Source organism: Physcomitrium patens, chromosome 17 (genome assembly GCF_059467195.1).
Source record: "Physcomitrium patens ecotype Gransden chromosome 17, ASM5946719v1, whole genome shotgun sequence".
NCBI lineage: Eukaryota > Viridiplantae > Streptophyta > Bryopsida > Funariales > Funariaceae > Physcomitrium > Physcomitrium patens.
Window position 1 is genome coordinate 8,374,186 of NC_143426.1, and position 16,485 is coordinate 8,390,670.

Sequence of the window (16,485 nt, forward strand, 5' to 3'; positions counted from 1 at the left end):
AGTTTATAATCACAAACATAATGATCTATTTACACATTTACTATTGATTAATTGTCATATATATAGAGACACACACACACACATACACTTGGCAACCACTCGACAACAAATATTTTAATCCGTGAACAACAACCCATGCAAGGTTTGCTTTGTAGAAAATAGTTAGATTACTTTATTTAATTTTTAAAGATTTCACTCGTTTTCATCTAAGCATGCTGCCATTGTCCGCTGTGCACCCAGTAGCCAAGACTCTAGTATCCAAATTCCAAACTTTTGTAAACAAAAACAATGGAGCATTGAAATCACACAGAACGAAAACTGTACAAAACATGAAGCCGAAACACAAATGCAGTAGTGATGGGAGAATCTCACACCAGGGAAGCAATCAACAATGACAAACCTTTACATGATCGTTGGAGATTTATCCCACAATTACTCCGCAACCAGAATCGAATGTGAGAATCTAGTTCATTTCCTGGGGAAGATTGATGGCCTGCTGCGTTGTGACCTTCAAACGGGAAGAATAGGTACAAAAAAGAATGGAGGAATGTTGGCACACCTGTCAGGCTTCCATCACCACGTCGGTGAAAGCGCCGCAACCAAAGAATCTGTGTTTGTTTGTGTATGTGTAGATGAGGTAGGCTTGATGGATCCATTGCAACGATGATGCTTGCTCGCCAAATGCACTAACGTGTGCATCAGAAGAGGTCGAGGTGCAGCTTTCGTTGGTCTTGCTTCCACTTGGGTAAGGTGTAGAATTGTACTTTGCTCATGCCAAACACGGACAGAAACTCTTCCTCGGACAGATAAGTCTGCAAGCAGGTGGCCAAAAGAATCGGTCAGAGGAGCTCATCATCTTGCAGAAAATTGGACTAAAAAAACGGGGCTGGGTTTCTGACCTCTCTCTTCGTGGGGTCGATGTCTGCCGAAGCATCTGTGGAGGAGGACTTCATTTGCTCGTAGGTCAAAGTCCTAGGGCACGTATCGTCTTTAAATGCTGCACTCACAGACGTGACTCTGGGAGAGTTTGAAGGAGACTCCGTCTCACCAAGAGCACGCACTTTCATTGCAGGAGAGGACAATGCAACCCAGTTCCCGTCTGCAAGTGGAACGACTCGATGGAATTAGGAATTCAAGGTTATTTGGAACCTTCGTTCATCGCACAAATCCTCGCTGACTTTCATGTTATGAATACATGGTACAGGATAATAGGAAAACACAAATAGATTGTGAGAAGGTTGATGTGAGGTACCAACGATCGTGTCATCTTCCTTCGAGTTGAGGATTGAAGAAAGGGCTTTCATAGCTGCGTCCCTTTGTACAGGACTCGTGTGAATGTGTACAAACCCATCTTCGGTTACGCTATCTGCAGATGGCACTCCCAAGACTTCACCCTCGCTAGGGTCTGAACTTAACGGATCAAGGTCTGAGGGCGAGGGAATCGTTGATGTTGCCCTTTGACTGGAAGTCATTTTAGTTTTTATATTTTCTGTGGCTTGTTATGTTTTCGAGCTCTGCAATAAATCTCAGATTAGAATACGTGCGATCACAACTTTCTGGATCCGATTCAGAACAGTTTGAAGAATAGAGACATGCTGCATCCTGCACCAAATCTTTGAGAAAAAAAACTTTGGATGCGGAAGGCCTTAGAAATTGAAGTATCACTCAGATGTCATGTCACGGCCTATGCATGCCAGAATGCACACAAAGTAAATAAATAATGAATATACGAAATCAGTAACTTCTTCTGTATTTATTCATAGCTTTGGTAAGCTCCCTAAGACCTTGCAAGAACTAAAGTTTCCAAACGAGATGTTTAACGATTTAACTACATCGGCAGAGGAACACAACCCTACTCACTGTGTCAATCCAGTCAATCGAGCAACCTCTACAATCTTGGCCAATCCCACCAAGAGAACGAAATTCCGAACCAAAGTAGGTATCAATGATCGCTCCTTTAATCGTATACTACGGTGCAGGTTGTGATTCTCCACACGACCAGAAATAGCACTCGATGCGAGCTTCTCGTTTAATCGGGCCACGTATACCAAGGAATCAAATACTCACAAGCACGCTTTTCAAACTCTAAAATGGCGAAAACATTGGGATTAGAAACGAAGACACTCAGATTCTCAACTCCACAAAACGAATCGAAGTAACGCGAAATTGGCGGCGCACCTGCACTGCACACCGCAACAAACACTTGCCGGCAGTGCCGCGAATCGCCAGGAGTGAAAACACCCTCGATCGCTGCCAAACCTCCTAAACACAAAACTGGACCACTGAAAACTCCCACGTCGAAATCATGCCATTTCGTCCTCTAACCCAACACCCTTGCAACTCAGACCAAAACATAGCGACAATCGCGCTCAACAAAACGCCGACTAAAAGACGTCAACACTACTCAAAGTACGCTTCACACAATCCATGCAAACCTTTTACAAGTGAGAGAGGAAAATCTTCCGCCGATCCTACGGTGAATCAGTATTCTCCGCAAGGGAAGCGTGTACACAACAACACCCCTCAGGCTCCTTCCATCTGCCGCAACTCTTCCTGATCGAACTCGGCAAGCAAATTTCAAAAGCAACAAGTGCCGAGAGAGCTGCACAATCCTGGAGGAGGAGACGGAGGCAATCTGGCTGACCCGATCGAGGCAATTGTCCCGGAGCTTCGGGTGCAGTGGATCTACCGACGTGTATCTACAAATTCTCCAGATAAAAATCGGAATTCGCACTCAGTGAGATTGAAATTCCCCAATTACGGCATTAACTTGTAATTTTAAACCAAAATTGAATCAATAATGACGTGCATCGTAGAGGGGGAACCAATAACTGCTCGGGGACACCTTGGGAACGTGTGCGTACTGATGCCCGCAAGGGAACCGCAAGGAGAACGACTTGGGAACAACAAAGTTCCAGGGGCTCCGCCTGATGAAACGGCGGGTGGGAAGCGTTTCGAGTTCCGGATTCCCAGTGTTCCTCGACCCCGCCGACTGGTTGGCGTGCTACCGGGTGACCCGGTGAATCACCGGTCTTCTTCCTCCCCTCGTCACGGTCTGTGTGCCTCCAGGGTTTAGTTGAGCGAGTTCCCGACAAAGCATTTGACATTATCGAGCGCGCAAGCTTGCCGTGTTGTGGTACTTGCACCGGGAGAAGGAAGGTGGAGACTGTGGGAGTCGAGTGAAAGTGGAATCGAGGAAATCGGTGGAGTGTGCAGGGTTTTCTGGATGTTTTGATGCGCCTCAGCTGCGAGGTCTGTAGATCTCCGAGTTGCATTTGTAGATGTTTAAATTGTATGGGTGGAAGGATACTCCTTAGGTTTTATTTGCGGTCTTGAGGAGATTTCTGAGTCTTTGGAGAACTTCGGTGTGGGGTAGCGTGGTGTATTTTGAGTAGTGTAGGGGTATGAGTCAAGCTTCCTCGTTCGGAGTGATGTTGTGTTGAAGTAGGATCGCGTGGAATCGTGCTTTTTATTGCTAATGAATGATGTGCATTTTGATTTTCAAGCGGTTTTGAAACGGTGTTCTTGTGTAGATGACATTCTTTGTTCTTCCTGGAAACGCAGACGTGCTGTATTCTTCTTCCATTGAGTGGCGGGATGCAGTGCGAATTATAACCTTGTTCCGGAGGATTTTTGTTGCAGCATTGTATGGGACAGAAATTCGATCCGTTAATTTCACCAACTTGAATCGTTGACAAACGAACGAAACGAGTGCGAGATACTTTGTGGAGTCCGCGCTTGGTTTTTTTAAACTTCATTTAATTTTTTTAGCGTGGAAAGAGCAACTCAGCATCGAGAGAACGACCTGGATCTCTTGCAGGGGGGAGAGGCCCCCAATCCTCTAATTTCTCGCAGGTTTTCGTCGTCCAACACAATGATGGGCATGGATGATGATCATAGGATGGATGTGGAAAACCCATTGATGGGTTCCTATCAGGAGAAACCGAGGACATTTTCGTCTTTGAAAAACAAGCCTTTCTGGGTACACCTTCTCCTAATCCCTTGATTCATTCGAGTTGAATCTTAGATCCCCTTCCTACAATGTTCACTGAACCATTCAACATATTCAATGTGCAAACCTTGTAAGAACACCTTGATTTATTAACATTCTGTCTCTATGTTGTCGTATTAGGATTTCTCAATTCAGAGCACATACCAACTCGTCCCCCTTGTTTTTTGCAGCTCGTACAGACGGCTCTCAGACTGGACAGACGCGTCTACTACCTCCTTGCTCTGTTTACTGTGTTTTTCTTGTTCTACATTGGGTCACAAAGCTCTCCGATCATCTTGTTTGTCTTCACAATATGCATAGGCAGCTTGGTGTATGCAATCTACCTCGCAAGTTGGGTTCTTGCAAAGGACGAGGGGCCGCCTGAGATGAGTGAGGTACCGTGATGAACTCTGATGCCTTTCTTAATAATGCATGTGACTGTTTCCGTTCTTCAGTCTTTGTACTTCTATCTGTAGTTCAGTCCAATGAGGTGGTCGAAGAGGGCTATTAAATTTCGGTTCACAAGAAATTTCGTCTGATCTCGCGGAGAGGAGTGGTAGAGAAGCTGGACCTGGTTCATTCTTAGTGTTTAATTTGCACAAGTTGTGCTGTTCTTACAGTAATTTTGAACAACTATTTGGTAGGCAATTATATTTTTCAATGCTTCTCTACGCAGATATCCGATGCAATCCGAGATGGAGCAGAAGGATTCTTCCGCACACAATATGGATCCATATCTAGAATGGCAGGAGTTTTGGGGTTCGTCATTCTTGGAATCTACATGTTCCGCAAGTCTACACCAGAACAAGAGGCTGCTGGACTTGAGAAGTAATCTTTCTCTTCACAATCAAGTTTTAGCCTTGTATTGTTAAAGATAAGCCAGTTGAACTGGAGAAAGTGATTTTCATGTTTGCAGTATACATGGGTGACGTTCTTTCGTAGTTCCTTTTTAGAGTGACTACTGATTGTAGCTGATATTATGATTCTTACAGGTCAACGTTGGCTTTCATTACTTCTCTATCCTTTCTATTGGGAGCTGTTTGTTCGGGTATTGCTGGCTACATTGGCATGTGGGTGTCGGTCCGAGCCAATGTGCGTGTGTCTAGCGCTGCTCGGCGCTCTGCACGAGAGGCGCTCCTGGTTCGTGTTTCTTTTGCTCTATATCGTTTTTGCAGTTCAACTTCCTTTTTATACTGTAGTGACGTTATTTATAACCAGAAATTTAGTTGTTTACTCGGCAGGTAGCATAGACTATAGAAATTGCTCTGAAGTTCTTAGTTACATGAAAATCAATCCACCATGACCTTCGCGTTAGACGGAGATGGTCTTCAACCGCAGCCATTATGAGATCATTGCTGGATAAGATCGTTAGTTATTGCTGTTGCTTCAGGGTACAGTGAGAAAAAGGATAGGTTTGACTCTTAGACATGGCAATATTAACTTTATTTTTGCTCTCAGAAAAACGTGTTAGTTGTATGTTATGTTAAAGATGCACATAGTCTCATAATGTGTGTTTGTGGTGATAATGGCAGGTGGCTGTGCGTGCTGGAGGCTTCTCCGCTCTCATTGTGGTTGGAATGACAGTAATGGGAGTTGCAGTGCTATTCGCATCCTTCTATGTCTTCCTTAGTGTTGATACTATTCATAACATGAAGATGACTGAGTGTGAGGGGCCTTACTTTTCTTTCCTATTTTGTGCGCCTAAAACTTGTTTTGAGCTTGGTGGATTGACCTAGAACAACTTCTCATGATCACATTCAGAGGATTTGTATGTGTTCATTAATGATGTTTTCCATGTTGCAGTGCCTTTGCTGCTGGTTGGCTATGGTTTTGGTGCTTCGTTTGTTGCGCTCTTTGCACAACTAGGAGGGGGGATATATACAAAAGCTGCAGACGTAGGTGCAGATCTGGTGGGTAAAGTGGAACAAGGGATCCCTGAAGATGATGCAAGGAATCCTGCCGTAATTGCTGATCTGGTATGTGTAAATGCGTTCTTTTCTGTATCTGTAAGTGTCTAGTCGTGTCTGTTTTACTTCAGCGTTGGTTCTAGTCCTCTCTATACTTGCAATGTCAAATAGAATTTATTAAAAATTTAGTACGTCTATTGGCAGTCCAGTTATTGAAGCCTGTACATTGGAGCAGGTCGGAGACAACGTGGGAGATTGTGCTGCCCGTGGTGCGGATTTATTTGAAAGTATTGCAGCTGAAATTATCAGTGCCATGATTCTTGGTGGCACCATGGCCAAGCGCTGCAAACTAGACGGTAAGTTTCCTTATTGTGTTTGTGTGTTTGAAGTCCGATATAGTGTTCTTTGTTCTGCTGCGCAGGATCTTGTCATCTTACAATCCATACACCACTAATTTTCACTGACTCGCTTTTTTGCAGATCCATCTGGGTTTATCCTCTTTCCCCTGGTTGTACATTCATTTGATTTGGTTGTATCTGCTATCGGGATTGCTTCAATCAAAGGCACTCGAGACCCCAGCTCAAAGTCACTCATTGAAGATCCTATGATCATTTTACAGAAAGGATACTCTGTCACGCTCTTCTTAGCGGTGTTAGCTTTTGGAGGAGTGAGTACTCTGCAGTTTCTAAATTTGTGCACGATGATTTCTTTGTCTTGATAACTTATGCACCTTATTTTGCTTTTTAAATTTCGTAGCATACAGAATGCTAAGCGCCGGGCTGAAGGATTTTAAATTTTACACACATGCATTGTATCATCTGAAAATGGCATATTGACCTGTTCTGATACTTAATTCTTATGGCTCATGCAGTCAACAAGATGGCTTCTCTACACTGAACAGGCCCCTTCGGCTTGGTTTCATTTTGCTCTTTGTGGGCTGGTTGGTATTGTTACTGCATACGTTTTTGTTTGGATCTCTCAGTACTACACCGACTACAAGTATGACCCAGTTCGTCAGGTGGCCCTGTCGAGCACAACGGGACATGGAACCAACATCATTGCAGGTTTTTTTTTTGTATTTATTTATTTATTTATTTATTTTTGTTCATAAAATATTTGAGTTGTTAGATTTTATTTGCAGGGCGTTTTTCTTTTTCCTAATACTGATGGGTGCACAAATGAGCCATATCATGTAATGACTGAATATAGATCTTTTATGTAGTTAGTTCTGGCATCTGGTTCACTTCGACATTGCTTTAGTAACCGTGAAATTTTTATTCAATATGAGAACTTTTTACTGTCTCGGAGTAGTTGACTTACAGCTCCTTAAGGTGATAATACTTGCATCCTTATCAGTCGCTTTTTAGAGTAACCAAAAATAGTGAAGCATGAAGTGAAAAGGAGGTTTAATTAAGCCGTCATTTCTCTGGAGCAGGTGTGAGTCTTGGCCTTGAGTCAACAGCAATGCCGGTTCTTGTCATCAGCCTATCTATTGTCACCGCGTACTGGCTTGGAAAGACATCTGGACTTCAGGACAATCAAGGAATTCCAACTGGAGGGCTCTTTGGAACAGCTGTAGCGACTATGGGCATGCTCAGTACTGCGGGCTATGTGTTGACGATGGACATGTTTGGACCCATTGCAGACAACGCTGGAGGCATTGTTGAAATGAGTCAACAGGTATGAGTGTATAGGAGCGATTGCACTTTTGGTATAAGGGTAGTAATGCTTAATATTTCTATTTGGAGTTTTGCATTGCTGATTTGCTGATTTGCTGTCTGCAGCCAGAGAGTGTTCGGGAGATCACTGATTTGCTGGATGCAGTTGGTAACACTACTAAAGCAACTACTAAAGGTTTTGCCATCGGCTCAGCTGCCTTAGCTTCCTTCCTTCTCTTCAGTGCTTACATGGACGAAGTGTCTTCATTTTCTGGCGTTGCCTTCACTACGGTATGACAAATTTATGCTCCTGCAACCAGGGTTCAATCACTGCATTAGCTGGGAAGCAAAGGTTTTCAAGATTGGATTTATGCATAAGTATGTAGGAATTGCAACCGGTGGGGGCCTGTGGTAATCGAAATCCTCATTGTTTGTGAATTCAGGTGGATATTGCAATCCCAGAAGTATTTGTAGGAGGCTTGTTGGGGTCTATGCTTATTTATCTGTTCAGTGCCTGGGCATGTGCTGCTGTGGGCCGAACAGCTCAAGAAGTTGTCAGTGAAGTCCGCAGGCAGTTTTCTGAGCGGCCTGGTATCATGGTAAGGATTCACGAGTTTACAAATGCCTCTTCCAGTGCACTTCAGTTGTAATGCTTAGGAACTTAAGGTTGGATATTTTCTTTAAAATGGTCTTTTGAATATTAACATTGGTAGTAGTACTATTAACGGTATCAATCTTTTTGTACTGATAGCAAATCTGGTGCGACTTGTAGACGTACCAAGAAAAGCCAGACTATGCTCGGTGTGTATCCATCGTTGCGGCTGCGTCTCTCCGTGAGATGATCAAACCAGGGGCTCTGGCAGTCATCTCTCCAATTGTAATTGGTAATGCAACTTTATTACGATGTTGTTGAGCTAGTTCTCAAGTGGTTGAACAATCCTTGGATACTGCTTTCTCGTCTGTGGTATTCAAGAACAGCGTTTCTGACTGGTGTTTTAGTGCTGTCTTCGCTGTTTTTTGGTATATTCCTTCTAGAAATGACACTTCCAGTATCTCGTCTGTGTGATTTTGCGCCTTCACTAATGAATGGCTGGTTGACGTTATTCCAAGTGCTACTCTGACTGGGGACCTTGAATTGTGATTGTTTAGGTCTTGTTTTTAGGCTTGTTGGGCAAGCTACAGATCAGCCGCTGCTGGGAGCCAAGGCTGTGGCTGGCATGCTCATGTTTGCAACGGTCTCAGGTATCTTGATGGCCCTCTTCCTCAACACTTCTGGAGGGGCTTGGGACAACGCAAAAAAATATATTGAAAGCGGGGCTTTTGGTGGGAAGGGCAGCGACGCCCATAAAGCGGCGGTTACTGGTGATACGTAAGTCAACTTTCGAAAGCAACTGTAGGGTGCTGATTGTTTGAATAATGTTTCAGTGGTGCGTCATTTGCATACCCAGTAAGCATTACAGGTTTTTGGAATGACTAAAATGTAGTAGTTTGTTCATTTAGTATTTAACTTTCACGAAACGAAGTGATACAAGTTTCGAGCTGAATGTTTCTTCTGGAGACAGGAACTTATCACATTCATTTTTGGATTGCAGAGTTGGAGATCCTTTTAAAGATACTGCTGGACCTTCTCTCCATGTGCTAATCAAGATGCTCGCTACCATCACACTGGTCATGGCACCGCTCTTCCTGGACAATTGAAAATCTACAGCCAGGCAATTTTTCACTCATTTGGAGTTTGTCGAGGTTTTGTTTTAGACATGCTGTAATTACTATAGCAAGGCAATTGACACTCTTTCGTCGCAGGCTTCTCAAAGCACCTTCATCAGACACAATCAGGTGAAAGTAGTAGCTGGTTTGGTTGTGATAAGAGCTGCAATGTTCTGATGGAAGTAGCGCAGGTCCTAGATTGTTGGGTCACGATTTTAATGGTAGTACTTCATTTTAGCGAGGTGATGGTTTTTTCCTATTCTTATAAGGAGAGTACATTGTCGCTGAGTAAATTGTTGTATTGACGGGAAAGAAAACATGCACAAGTTTCTACAGATTACTGAAGCAGCAAGCGATTAGGTGAAAGAGCTATTCATCTCGTGGAAAGATCCGCCTTGACCCATTTCGGGATGTAGTATTTTGAAATTGGTGGTATTATTGATTGTTGCCAAATTTTGGTTGGATGTGTTTGAATTATCGATGTGTTTGAAGTAATATCTGGTTTGGAATTTAAGAATGGCAGCATCACTCTTTTCAGCCCTGCCTCTGCAAGGCTTACAAGATCAACCTTAGCTATATTTTGGATGGGACTAGCGTCATGTGACTCGGATCATCGCATAAAATTCTTAAGATCTTATTCGTGAAATAAGTATGGTTTCATGTCTAGAAGTACAATTATCTTGCCTGAGTCATCATATTTTTCCTGGTCGTTACTGCTATTGATCGGCCTCTGCGGGACTTCTCTACGAAAGTACAACCGGAAAGCTTTTGATAAGCCAACTCATTTTCGTATTTATTAGAGGAATTCTGGTTTTTGCCTTACTTCCTGGTAAAGATCTCCCAACATGAAATAGTGCGTCCCTTCTTGTTTCTTTTTATTAGGATAATCATTTAGCTTTGAAATTTGACATGACGATCAAGGGTGGTGGCGGGTCACAAATTGTAGACCTGCAACGAAAGCAGGCACAGCAATAGAAAGATTGAGCTCAAAAATAGTCGGTTCCCTACAAATTCTCTCTTTTGACATTGAACCCCAGCGTATCGGTGCAGTGCAGCCTTTCAACCAGTTTCTGAACCGCTGGGTCGAGGACATCGAGCCTCTTAATTAGGGTTGGTGGGAGTTTGTGGGGATTGGGAAGCTTGCGGCGTTACAATTTTTTCTCGTATGCGCCGTCGTTTTAAATAATGGTTTGACGACCGAATTCTTCCTGGGTACGAAGTGGAAAGAAAGAGCCTTGGCACACTTAGACGTAGATGTTTCACCTTGACACTTCCAGAATGAGGACCGGTTTTAAGACTTTGTAAAATGTGGGCTACAGAGGATGTGACAAGTCTTGAAGAATCATCGAACAGTTGCAACATTGAGCATGGTCCACACATATTGTGACGATACCGTCATGCTGATGGGCAGACTTGGATGTCTTCAACATGTGATAAAGCTCAATGCCGCAGAGGCGATTACACCAACAGGTCTGGTGCATGCTCATAGAATAACAGAATGGAGGATGCAAAGTCAGATTAGGAGCATCAATGCAGCACTACAAAGGAGAGAGGATAAGAGAATACTCAAAGTCATATATATACATATATATATATATTTATATACCTATGCTTAAATACATACACTTCCAAATCTTTCAAAAATGATAAAGCTCACCTGATGAACTGTAAAGAATCGTGTTACAATACGTTGAATAAACACTCAACTTCAGAAAATACAAAACATAGGACTGAGAAAACTTTCATTAAGTACCATTGTATAAGAAGTAGGTATAATATTCAAGTGAATACATGAGCTAACAATCAATCTGAGCTACACATCAGTTTTTGATTTTGATTTTCGAACTGGGGCTCTTCAAGAGTAAATGTTACACGTACATGAAACATTTAAATGGCTGTAAGAATATTCACAAAAGATTCCAGTGGGAAGGTTTTCAAAAAGCAAGACCGTTGCGGTGTGAACGGGTCTAGGGGAGGAAGCCCTAATTCGGGAGCCAAGTGTAGAAGGAGGGTGTGGTGGTACTCGCCATGGGCATCGAGGTCGCCGAGAGAGGAGGAGAGTGACCTTGCGAGAGACAAGGGCAGAGGAGGAGCTGCGGACTCTCGGCCAATTTGTTACAGGATGTGAACGCGCAAGCTATCGTGCGAAGAAGCGGTTGCGTACTGTCTAGCGTTGGAAACACGACCAGATGGCTCGCCTTTTCAAGGTCAGTTGACGGGATTATGCTCTACCCTCTTCATAATTCTTATCCTTCAGTTTTGTCGTGTTTTTGCTGTGGATTTAGGCGGTCTCGGTCGACTTTGAATCGTAACGGTTTCGTATTTCAACACAGGACGGAAGAATCGTCGTTAGCCTCTGGTGGCATTGAGTTTCGCGACGGTCTATGTCCATTGCTTCTTTTTTTCTGAAATTTGCTTATTGTTTGCGTCGAAGCAGCGTTTCGGTGTTGAGGGTTTTATGAAAGAGGACTGATGTGTGTTGGGCTGGCTGTTCTGTTGTCAGTTACTGACTCTTCGCTGTTTTCCTTTTGTATTGGTAGACTTAATCGGAAGTCGCTCCAGAAGAATTGTTTGCGGTAGTTATCAACGTGTTTACGAGAGACCTTGTTTTTGGGTTATGTTCTGCTTGCGCATGTGTGTTTTAGTGTAGAGCATTACTTAGGGCTGTAATAGGTTATAGAAATGAATTGTGATTTGTGCAGGTGTAAGTTAGTTCGCAGCTATGATTAATTTTTTAGCTAACGAAATTTGAATTTGAATGCACATTGTATTTGAGATGAAATATGCGGGATTCGTGTGAGAGAAAGTCTGCGTCCGCTTCAAGCGAAAACAAGACGAGATTGAGAAGACGTATGTTTGAGGAGGGATGAATTTAATATCGCGTTTAGGAATCAATTAGTGTGGCAGTCTTAAAATGTTCGTTATGTTAGCTTTAGTTTATCCTCATTTTACAGTGAGTATATACTTGGTTAATTCTTGCAATTCTGAGATAGTGAGGACCAGGGATGTGGCAAAGCTTGAGGTAACAAACACGTGGCATGTCGAAGTGCTGAACGATTTTTTCTGGCTGAATGCAGAATCCGGATCAACTGTCGGCGTACAGAGATCGTAGATTTCTGGGATCACAGGATGAATTTGAGCATGCGCTTCGAACCTCAACCACAGTGTATGTGGGAAACCTCTCTTTCTATACCACAGAGGAGCAGATCTACGAGGTTTTTTCTCGCACTGGGGAGCTGAAGAAGATCATTATGGGTCTCGATAAGAACAGTAAAACCCCGTGTGGTTTCTGCTTTGTTCTGTATGTTCCTAAAAACCTTGACCCAAGCATCTCGCGCCCGAGATTATCACATATTACTGCATGACTTCTAATCGTATGTGCCATAGGGAGTCCAACAGATTGGTTTGCTCTTCTTCTTCTTCTTCTTCTTCTTCTTCTTCTTCTTCTTTCTCCTTCTTCAATCCTATACAAATTTAAAATTGTAAATTGTGGCATATTGGAAAAACTTAAACGCATGCAAGCTCAGGCTTTCAGACAGTCTCTGAGGGCTTTGCATTGACAAGCTTCTGCGTGTTGTGTGGGAGTTAGAGGTTTCAATAGTGTGATTGTAGTGATTTTACCAAGATAGGAATTTCATATTTTCCACGGTGCTTCTTTCCTTTACAGATGCATTTGAATTTGGAGTTGCTGATCACGGCCTTTACGAGGAATATATTTTTTCAATTGGATAGGGTTGGATTTTTTAGTTCTGATGTTAAAGTTGATTGGCTAGATTCTATACAAGAGAAGATACTGAGGACGCTGTAAAATACATTAGTGGAACCATTTTGGACGACCGACCTATACGTGTGGACTTTGATTGGGGTTTTCAAGAGGGTCGGCAATGGGGTCGTGGAAGGAGTGGAGGCCAGGTTGTTATCCTTACTTTTGTAGTGCTTTTATACTATATTCACGAGTTCTTTTCCTGTAATGTATCTGACAACTGATACTTGGGTGCGCATCGATGGGGAATGCTTGTGATGACAGGTGCGAGATGAGTACCGTACAGATTATGATCCTGATATCCTTAACTGCTGTGCTATTTGCGTTCATTGTTCCTTTCGAAGCTTTGTACTATAGATTTATGTTCCTGCGAGCTCATGAAATACCATAGGAAACCCGGTTCTCTGTATATTATTGATTGTGTTTTTCCCTTAATTTAAAACAATTGCACGGAGAGGAGGCTATGGAAAGTTGGTACAGAAGGAGTTGGAAGTGCGGCGGCAGCTTGTGGAATATGACCAACCTGTGGGCATGGGAGGGGTTCAATATCCTAATCTGGGAGAAGGAGGTGGTGGAAATGAATTCAGGCGTAAGGATCATTACATATTTCTGCAATCAGTATTACTATCACCCTACAATCTGGGAAACGAGGCAGCTTGTTTCTTTTCTTTTCTTTTTTTTCTTTTTGGAATGAGGATTAACGTTTTCATGTAAAATTTATTTGATAATAGTACCAGCTTTAAAATTTGGAAATATTTACAGGTGGAAAAGACCGACATGGCAATGGAGGCAATCGACATAGAGGTGAGTTGTTTGATTACATCTAACACAATGTTTTGCTATTTCGTGAGTTCATTCCATCTCTTTTACTCTTTCATGTCTGGGCTTTTTGCAATCCATCAGCGGAAATTTCGCATTTGATGTCTTCCCTTCCTGATTCTTTTTCAATTTTAGTTCACTGCTTACCAACTTCATATTATTACTACATGTTGCATCCATTTGAGAATGATTACTTTTGATTACTATCTCGCTGAAAAGGTCTAAAGTTTACCTTTGTTGGGTGTAGAGGGGAGAAAGAGATACAGAGATGAAGATGCTCCACCTGCAGATGGTGTGAAGAGACAAGATAGGGAACTGAAAGTTGTAAGTTGGTTGAAATCTCAAGGGGCCTCAACATCTCACTCTGCAGTTGTCTTATCTTGTTCAATCAAGACAGTAAAGACCGCGTTGAAGTGAAGGGTCAATTACATTTAGATTGTAATCATTATCATCTATAACATCATGCCACATTTTTAGGCGTCTACTTGGTTTTAACACGGGTTTTTTGCAGGAAAAGAATCCAAGATTTCGAGAAAAGGGTGACTCTGATGAAGAGGATGGAGGGGATGGAGGGAAAAGTTAGAGGTGGATATTTTGCTCTCTGTGTATTTTAGGAATAGCTGCTTCATTCTATTCTATTCTATGTGATTTGAAACCTAGTTAGTTTTGGATCTAGCCTCAGGCGCTGGTTGAAGATATATTGGCTTAGCTTGGTTTGGGTTACCTTTTGGTTACCTTGCGGGATTTGAGAATTTTAGCTGTTTTGTCGTGCAGATGTGAGTGCCATTTATGGCAGGAAATTGTCTTCATTTTGTGCTTCAGCAGCACAGATCCTGGTTACATAATTCTCTTCAAAAACTGTTCTGGGTTTTTAGACAAGTTTCAACTGACTCAGATCACATGGGAGTTGCCAACTTTACTTGAAGCATTCCATCCTGATGATTTGATGAAAACCAGCAGTTTATCCTCGTTTTTACTGGAATTTCAGAACTTCGTCAAAACACCTTTTTACATTATCTTTTGTAGCCACTTCTTAGCTACTCCATTGACATGAATGGTCTTTAAAGCCAGGTGAAGGCTGTGATCGTATGTCAATTCACAACTACAACCTTATGTGCAGTAAACTTGTTATGTGCAGGGATTACCTGTCTCGAGATAGTTGTGCCGGGTTAGGTATCAGTTGCTAGGATCATTACAAGGGTGCGTTCATGGAATCCGGGTTGGATTATTACTGATATTTGTGATTTATAATCAACCTCTTTGATGTGCAATTTTTTCCACGTTCATTTTGAGCGATTTGGGTACACCATTTTCATGATTAGTACTGAACTTTGTATTTTGGTCCTGAAGGTATGTTAGTTGTTGGGTGCTTAGTTGAGTGAGTTAGCGATAGCACATTTATTTTTGGTGATGATGTGAACCAAGAAGTGCATAATATTTCTTATCTTATTTAGTACAAAATCCTAACCCTTCCAGTTCATCAAGTGCCTGATAACTCCTGGTCCTCGAGATGCACTGTGCCTTAGCAGTCTCTAAGGCCTAGCTACCATGCTTCTAAAACCGAAGTCTCAGCCGAATCTTGCGAGTAGGTGGGACACTTATGTGCTACTGGTATTAATAACTCGATTTGTGTAGCTATATATTTACATTTTTGTAGACACGTTTATGTGTAACGATTCAGAAGTGCGTGTGGATATGCCAATGGAGTTCACATCTCTTAATAAATAATAAGAAGAGTACCAACTCCTAAGACTGAACTAAATTGAAAAAGATACCATTATGGAATTTTTGTGTGTTGTAGAAGTACATTGCTTTACTTGGCTGGTTGTTGCTGTTGAAGACTACCCAACATGTAAATTTATCATTCTGCCAAAAGAAATTAGAAGATTCGTTGTCGACAACAGAAACTACAAATTGATGTTCGTACAAAATGACGGAGTCGCTATTATACTAAAGTCCAAGTTTCGGTATTAATTGGATCCTGCTATCACAACTGTTTAAGTTGACAACTGATTTAAAGACACGAACACTAGTGAATTCATTATTCTTTTTAGTATTGTTTGGGTCAATTAACGTTTTTTATACATAAATTAGCGTGGTTAATTTGGGAGCAGAGAAGAAAATTATATTTATGATATTTAGTGGGAACTCACTGGTATCCAACTGTACAAGCTTATCAGCAAATTTATGTATCTAAGATATATACTGGGATAGTAGCACGTTGCTGTCAAAATAATTGCAGAAAATCCTTTTTGCATTTTTATTTTGTACTCGTTCAAGAAAATCTGTAGCCTCTTAATTGATCTCTTCTTTTATTTATTATTAAAATTAGTGCATGAAGTGAACTAAAGCCACCTTTATCACTTGGGTTTGAATTGTACATCATTAGGTTGTTGAAAACCACTCTTATTATGCAAAAGCCCTTCTAATGCAATGTGAGAAGATTTATTAGATGTAAGGTTCTACTCCTATCTATTATTTGCTTGTTTCTTTAAGAATAGAGATAGCAGGTGAATAGCAAAATCCTCAATCAAAACTTGAATTCTATGCCAATGAAAATCCATTAGACAACATTTATATGCAAGCAGAGTTTGGGGATTCATTTGCAAAATTGTTACAATGTGAAAAGAATTTTTTTAA

The 16,485-nt window shown here is 41.9% G+C and overlaps 3 protein-coding genes across 7 annotated transcripts; 2 read left to right on the forward strand and 1 right to left on the reverse strand.

Moving 5' to 3' along the window:
• Positions 1–143: 143 nt before the first annotated feature.
• Positions 144–2,677, reverse strand: LOC112293981 (villin-3). Of its 2 annotated transcripts, XM_024544010.3 has the most exons (5): positions 2,436–2,576; positions 2,179–2,262; positions 1,253–1,514; positions 900–1,099; positions 144–812 (listed from the first exon to the last, which is right to left on the reverse strand). In XM_024544010.3, exons 3-5 carry the CDS (start codon positions 1,470–1,472, stop codon positions 699–701), a joined length of 534 nt encoding a protein of 177 aa, XP_024399778.1. In that variant the 5' UTR covers positions 1,473–1,514; positions 2,179–2,262; positions 2,436–2,576; the 3' UTR covers positions 144–698. The 2 variants fall into 2 exon arrangements, with proteins under 2 accessions (XP_024399778.1, XP_024399776.1); XM_024544008.3 differs by lacking the exon at positions 2,179–2,262 and having other exon boundaries at positions 2,436–2,677.
• A 359-nt stretch (positions 2,678–3,036) lies between these two features.
• LOC112294453 (pyrophosphate-energized membrane proton pump 2) lies at positions 3,037–9,716 on the forward strand. 4 transcript variants are annotated; one of them, XM_024544877.3, is made up of 16 exons: positions 3,037–3,252; positions 3,565–3,982; positions 4,183–4,386; positions 4,668–4,819; positions 4,984–5,131; positions 5,524–5,656; positions 5,795–5,967; positions 6,134–6,254; positions 6,378–6,565; positions 6,770–6,962; positions 7,334–7,578; positions 7,683–7,847; positions 8,000–8,155; positions 8,329–8,440; positions 8,706–8,925; positions 9,149–9,716. In XM_024544877.3, the coding sequence occupies exons 2-16, from the start codon at positions 3,875–3,877 to the stop codon at positions 9,252–9,254; spliced, it is 2,424 nt and encodes an 807-aa protein (XP_024400645.1). In that variant the 5' UTR covers positions 3,037–3,252; positions 3,565–3,874; the 3' UTR covers positions 9,255–9,716. The 4 variants fall into 4 exon arrangements, with proteins under 4 accessions (XP_024400645.1, XP_090099816.1, XP_024400646.1 ...); XM_024544878.3 differs by having other exon boundaries at positions 3,081–3,252; positions 3,643–3,982; XM_090243689.1 differs by lacking the exon at positions 3,037–3,252 and adding an exon at positions 3,338–3,402.
• A 1,584-nt stretch (positions 9,717–11,300) lies between these two features.
• LOC112294454 (uncharacterized) lies at positions 11,301–15,149 on the forward strand. The gene is made up of 9 exons (XM_024544879.3): positions 11,301–11,470; positions 12,341–12,564; positions 13,037–13,175; positions 13,291–13,324; positions 13,478–13,615; positions 13,789–13,830; positions 14,093–14,169; positions 14,357–14,430; positions 14,620–15,149. Exons 1-8 carry the CDS (start codon positions 11,453–11,455, stop codon positions 14,426–14,428), a joined length of 744 nt encoding a protein of 247 aa, XP_024400647.1. The 5' UTR covers positions 11,301–11,452; the 3' UTR covers positions 14,429–14,430; positions 14,620–15,149.
• Positions 15,150–16,485: the final 1,336 nt, after the last annotated feature.

Excerpts from the sequence above, each read along its gene's own strand:
- LOC112293981 (XM_024544008.3), bottom strand. The coding sequence starts at position 1,472 with ATGACTTCCAGTCAAAGGGCAACATCAACGATTCCCTCGCCCTCAGAC. Across the intron at positions 1,100-1,252 it reads GGAAGATGACACGATCGTTG|ACGGGAACTGGGTTGCATTG; the intron begins GTACCTCACATC and ends TTCCACTTGCAG. Across the intron at positions 813-899 it reads TCGACCCCACGAAGAGAGAG|ACTTATCTGTCCGAGGAAGA; the intron begins GTCAGAAACCCA and ends ACCTGCTTGCAG.
- LOC112294453 (XM_024544877.3), top strand. The coding sequence starts at position 3,875 with ATGATGGGCATGGATGATGATCATAGGATGGATGTGGAAAACCCATTG. Across the intron at positions 5,132-5,523 it reads CTGCACGAGAGGCGCTCCTG|GTGGCTGTGCGTGCTGGAGG; the intron begins GTTCGTGTTTCT and ends TGATAATGGCAG. Across the intron at positions 7,579-7,682 it reads TTGTTGAAATGAGTCAACAG|CCAGAGAGTGTTCGGGAGAT; the intron begins GTATGAGTGTAT and ends TGCTGTCTGCAG.
- LOC112294454 (XM_024544879.3), top strand. Across the intron at positions 13,325-13,477 it reads CCGTACAGATTATGATCCTG|GGAGAGGAGGCTATGGAAAG; the intron begins ATATCCTTAACT and ends AAACAATTGCAC. Across the intron at positions 13,831-14,092 it reads TGGAGGCAATCGACATAGAG|AGGGGAGAAAGAGATACAGA; the intron begins GTGAGTTGTTTG and ends TGTTGGGTGTAG.